Genomic DNA, 6,000 nt, shown 5'->3' on the forward strand with positions numbered 1-6,000 from the left:
ATATACAAGGGAAATGAAAACTAATTATAAGTGGAATTTGCTGAATTTTGGATGTTTGATCTTGAAGGTGCACTACTGCACTCATGCTATTCTTTATATGCTGGCTGGTTTAGAGTTTCATTTTTGCTTAAGAAAAGAAGATAAGCTGAAAGTAGATGACCCATGGATTCTCTTGACTTTACCCATAGGACCTGTGAATCCTTTGGAATGAGAAGTACATCTTGGGTGATCTGTAGGAGTAATGCATAAATGGCACTTTGAGTTTTAATCCAGTTTTTAAGACATTCTTCATTTTAAGAAGGGAAACTGCTTGTCTGTTAAAAGGAAATCATGGCAAACCCAAATTCCTAGATGGAAATCTATCTGCCTAATGTTATTTTCTGTTATTTTAAAAATTCAAGGCTGTCTAACCGTGTAGTTTTAACTGAGAGCTATAATTGTTTGGCTTACTGAGTAATTTGTATCGCTATAGCATCTTCACAAAAACCTATGAGAGCACTCTGTGAACATTAATTGAACTCTGACATCTCTGAGATTGAGGCAAGTCCTGTTCTCATTCTTCAAATTGGGAAAATGATGCACAGACAAATTGGTGGTGCAGTCCCTTGATACACATCTTTTACAGCATAGCCACCTAAAGATGTTTCTGTTCTCTCTCTGTCCAATGATTCCTTCAGCTGTGCCATTTAAGTGGTTGCATGGTCTTATGCTTAAATAGAATCCATTCATAAACAGTATGTATTTGTTTTCCTAATCTATTTCATTTTTCTAATTGGGGCACAGCCCCACATAGTGCCAACCTGTCATAATTAAAGGGAAAACAACCTATGGGGAAAGAGTCTCTTAAACCACTTCACCATAGGCTAATTAATTGCGCCGTAGATTAATGGTGTTGCATCCCACTGAAGTAAGCAACAAAACCTGTGTTGGTTTCTTCATTGTGGTTTTTGCCAGTCTTCAGCAAAGGCCAAAAGTGAAGCAGATCTCTGGATACTTACATGCAAAAACACCCCCATTTCTTCCATTAATGAACAAAAAAAAATTATTATGGCCATAGCATGCTGCTTGCTGAGTTGCTTGTATACTAATAACGTAAAAACTAAACATTCTTTAGTTGGAAAAAGTACTACTTTTTAACCTAAGGGTTAAATCACTAATCAGAGGCTATTAAATTACAGATTATTAAATCACTAAGTGCAGGTATTAAATTATGTCACATCCCAAACAAAGTAAGTAACACTAAGTTTATATTAAGAAAATGAGATGTCAAAAAGGTGGCTCTGGGAAGGAGTTGTAAAAAACCCAGTAAGGCCATATCAGGATGATGATAAAGTTCAGGTTTTCAGTCACGCACAAGACAGCAGATTCAGTGTTAGCCTTAATTCTGTACCTCTGCATCTATGCGTTGTCATAGAGTTCTTCAATATATCTTTTACAGTCTTCAAGCTGTTTTGATGCCCTTGCAAAATCAGACTGGTTTAATGCATTTTTTTCACTGCATCTTTCAGCCATGAGGATATTCTTGCCTGGGTCATCTTTTATCTGCAGATGGGTTTGCTTACTATAATGATAAGAAAGAATCGTCTCTCTAAATTAGGGTAATTTCTTTCTGTGGTGCTCATCACAGAAAAAAATTTAAAAAGTAAAGTAAATGTAAATAAGTAAATAAATAAAGTAAATAAAAAGTGTTAAGTAAGTAAGTAAATTTACTTTACATCAGGCTGTAAAGTAAACAGGATTTTCTTATCCCTCCTTTCACATGTGGGAAACAGAGACTAAAGCCAAACACTTTTTGCAAGCGACCATCTTGCATTAACTCAGCCTGAGCACCAATAGCTCTAAGTGAATTTTTGCAGATTTCAGTTTGTTTATTGTGGCATGAAGACTATCCCACAAGAGTAGGCTTTTACTTAATATCAAGCCAGGCATTTGAATCAGCAATTAAGAAATAAAGGTCTCTTTACATCTTTATTGGTACCTTTGCACCAGGCAAACTGTATAGCAAGTGTCTTAAAAGTCAAGTGTGTGGCAAACAGTTGAACTGTTTTTTGTTCGCTGTGCCTGTCTACATGGCCGCATTTTTTTCTTGAATTTACAGCTTCTGTCAGTCCCGTACTTTTAAGAGGCAGTTTAGCTGATTTAGGAAGTGAATCAGTAGGTTTAATGGACTACGCTGATCTTACTTTAAACAGCTAATTTTCAATATCCTTTGGGCTATTTGAGACAAGCGGGGATAGTGGTGCTGGTCTGATCTGATTACATTTCATTGTAGTCTCCCAAGTACATTTGAATTGCAAGAAAAAGCTTTTTGGTTTTTAGACTGCCGGTTTATATGGATTTCAATCTAGGAAAAGCTGGAAGTAGTTACCATCTCTGTGTGGTGTCTCCATGAGGTTAGGTGGGCAGAGTGCAGGTAGCCAAAAGGAAAAAAGAAGTAACATAAGGAATTAAAAAGACCCAGCCAGTTAGAAGGAAAGAAGTTGACTCCATCTGAGAGCAGAACAGGCTGCTTGCCTGAATTCTCCCTGTACAGCTCAGGCAATCGGAAGGAGCTGTGTAACTTTGCAGCTTGTGCTGCCCCTAATCGGCAGAAGGACCGTCAGTTTGGTCTTATTCTGAGCACTAAGATCAATTTAAAATGTAGCTAAGTACGTGTCTGTGGCCTACATCTAATATAGCCATTCATTCCGGGGTGATACTGTTGTAAGCATTCTCTTGTCGGTGACCAAGCAAAATGGTTAGGTTCTGTTTGGTTGCATGTGAGGTAGTGCCGTGCGTGGTTTAGCCCTGGCCAGCAACTACTCACCACGCAGCCGCTGGCTCGCTCCCCCTGGTGGGATGGGGGAGAGAATCGGAAGGGTAAAAGTGAGAAAACTGGTGGGTTGAGATAAAGACAGTTTAATAAGTAAAGCAGAAGCCGCACACGCGAGCAAAGGAAAAAAGGGAATTCATTCACTGCTCCCCATGGGCAGGCAGGTGTTCAGCCATCTCCAGGAGAGCAGGGCTCCATCACGTGTAACAGTTACTTGGGAAGACAAAACGTCATAACTCCGAGTGTCCCCCCCCTTCCTTCTTCTTCCCCCAGCTTTATGTTGCTGAGCGCGATGTCGCATGGCATGGAATAGCCCTTTGGTCAGTTGAGGTCGGCTGTCCCAGCTGTGCCCCCTCCCAACTTTTCGTGCACCACCAGCCTACTTGTTGGTGGTGAGAGATGCAGAAAAGGCCTTGACTCTGTGTAAGCACTGCTCAGAAATAGCAGAAAACCCCAGTCTCTTTGTATTCATTAGAATCTTTAATTCTTTATATTTTAATTAACAAAAATTAACTCTGTCAATAGATCTCATCTGTTCTGTAGTTTGAGGAAATGCCATTTACTGTGCATAAACCTTGGTTGTTTTATTCTGTCAGTGTCTCACAGTATGCTTTCCTTTATGCTTTCCACTGCAAAAATACTTTCTTGTACTGGTTTGTTTAGATTGTATAGTTTTGAAGTATTTCCTGTTTTGGACAAACCTCCTCTCTGAAAAGCCTTTGTGAAATTTCAGGGGCAGATTAGTATGAACTTTTGGTAAAAATCTCCAGCATGCATGTCTCTCTTGATAGACTTCTTTTTGTAGCCTATCTTTAGATACTCCAAATTTTGTTGTATATATTTTAAATATTGATTCTTGTTCAGACTTTAGGAGCTGAGCACCTTTGGGAATAGTTTAGATCCTCACAGCTGTGTGGTACCTTTGTGTTTAATAAAATCAGCACGCTCCCCTTCTCCTAAAGCACAAGGCTATTTTCAGTGTAGTTTCCTTGAAGCTTGCGTTAGAATCAGATGTTAAATTCTGAATTTGCCACCAGAGTGGGTAGTCACTGCTGTGTGGGATGATGGGTACCTTCCGTCCTTGTCCTTCCTTCCATGTCAGTTCAGATCCCTTCCAGTTGAAACGAAGTATTAGCTAATCATAAGATGTATAAAGTAGTGAAGACAATTCTTTAGAAAGACCTTTGCTAACTCCACTGTATGAAAAATTCAGTTGCTCCTACCTTGTGAAAGTCTGCTGTGTTTTTGCATGTGTTCTCATATATCTTCTGTTGAATGTTGCCTAATTTCTTTTGATATCTGACTAACCTCATTGCGATTTCCTCAGTTGTAGAAGTGGCAGAAAACTTTTACGTAACATGAACTAACAGCAGCAGGTCTGTTCTGTTCTAGCTGTTGAATTATTCTGCGACTATTATTCAAGTCCCTCAGTATTTGCCATTTATTTGGATGATTGATGGCAGGCAAATTAGACCACAGGCTCAGGGCAGGGTTAAGTAATTTGTAGTGTATTTTTACAGCATTTGCTGATACGAGGCCCTGATCACAAATCCGAGCTTTAAATCCCGCTGCAGTGTGTATCACTAATGGTATGCAGTATTGCCCTCTTCAGCAGCATGTAGAATAGTCCTGTTTCTGGCAGTGGTGCAGACCCCCTCCTCGGTCTCCTGTTGGTAGAGTCCCGTTGTGTCTGATGTACCAGCCCAGACTGCAGGCTGGTATGTGAGACGTGAGGTCAGTGTCTGCTGAGAACGCACCTCTATGTCCCTGCCAGTAGGACTGTGAAGACGCAATATATGTTGGTCTTCTTCAACTGCAGCACTTGGTAGATGAGGTCAGGAGGGTGCCTGTTCTTCATTTTGTGCGCCTCTAAGGCTAGATAAATACTGCAAGTCATTGGTACTTCTGAGTGGGGATGATAGGAATAGGCAAGGAGGTAATTAAGATCTAGATAATTTTTAAGTATCTGACAGTTCGACCCATTAGCATATCTAATGACCCAGTGAGAGACCTATCTGTGATGTCTGGGTGCCATGAGAAACGAGGCAGCACAAAGCATCGCATACGTCTCTCAAGTTAAACCACATGGATTGAAGTGGATTGCACAGTTACTGTCTCTCTGCGTGCTAGGTAATTCATCTTTTCCTGTATGCTTTGTGTCTGTGCTGACAGGATACTTCAGGTCACTAATTACTAATCTTCTGTTTGAGCTATACCAATGCTTATCACTCCTACTTCAGTACTTGGCAGACTTGCAGTTGAAAAACAGATGTGGAAAACAAGGTGAGAGAAGAAAGAAAAAATGAACACAAGGTATCTTCAGTCGTGTTCAGATGCTATAGTGCTTCTTGTCCTTACATGTTATTTATCTGTTGATAAGCAGATGCAGTAATGCCCACCCTAGTCATTTCTGTAACTGTATGGGTAACTCCCAAATTTTTTTTCCTTGTTGAAATTATCTTGCGAGGTAGATGAAAGTTCATCAACCCAATAGTAATACTGAGTTTCCTGTGCCAAAAGAAAGCAACTTAGACTAATGTGTACTTTAAATCATGGGGCTATCAAAGTGACAGTGTTATTTTTGCTGTTTATCTGCAGAAGCTGGAAAAGTCTGATTTGGATAACTGGGAGAACATCAGAGGACCCCGTCTGTGGGAAGATTCCAGGACTGTTCAGAAGCAAAGGAGGGAGGCTCTCCATCTCAAGACAGAGTGATTGAGGAAACCTACTTCGGTGGCTCTGCAAGAAAAAAGAAGTCTCAGGCTGGACTGTTTTATCTTTTAATCCAGTGTCAGGAACAGACATGGGAGTGGGGGATTGCACTGAGCAATTAATGCCGGTGTATATATAAGTAACTGTGAGATCAATCCAACAGGCACTGTATTATATGAAGTTCTTTGTTTGTATCCATTTGCACAGAGTTCCACAGGCTGTATATATGAATTCTCAATTAAAAAAAATAGCTGATTATTCTACCAAGAATATCCCATTGTTTTTCAATCCCTATCATTCAAAAGTGAGATGCTTCAGCAAAGAATAGCATTTTAGGAGTCGCTTGTCAGTACCAGAAATTGTCATCCTAATGAGAACAACAGTGCTGTCATTTAGATGTGTGTGACCAGATAAATGCTCCTTCAGGGAGCCTCTGCATGACTTCAGGCTCTTAAGCTTGGAAGGGACTCCACAGG

At 40.2% G+C, this 6,000-nt stretch overlaps 1 protein-coding gene across 1 annotated transcript in view; it reads left to right on the forward strand.

The window, feature by feature from the left end:
- The window catches only part of COX16 (cytochrome c oxidase assembly factor COX16), a 52,635-nt gene extending 46,848 nt beyond the window's left edge, over nucleotides 1-5,787 (forward strand). Inside the window, exon 4 of the mRNA XM_082485207.1 lies at nucleotides 5,411-5,787. Within this exon, the coding sequence (XP_082341333.1) occupies nucleotides 5,411-5,527 (117 nt within the window). The 3' untranslated portion in view covers nucleotides 5,528-5,787. The remainder of the gene's footprint in view (nucleotides 1-5,410) is intronic.
- The last annotated feature ends 213 nt before the right edge of the window (nucleotides 5,788-6,000 follow it).

The sequence above is a fragment of the Vanellus vanellus genome, assembly GCF_965231255.1.
Source record: "Vanellus vanellus genome assembly, chromosome: 6".
In the NCBI taxonomy this organism is placed as follows: domain Eukaryota; kingdom Metazoa; phylum Chordata; class Aves; order Charadriiformes; family Charadriidae; genus Vanellus; species Vanellus vanellus.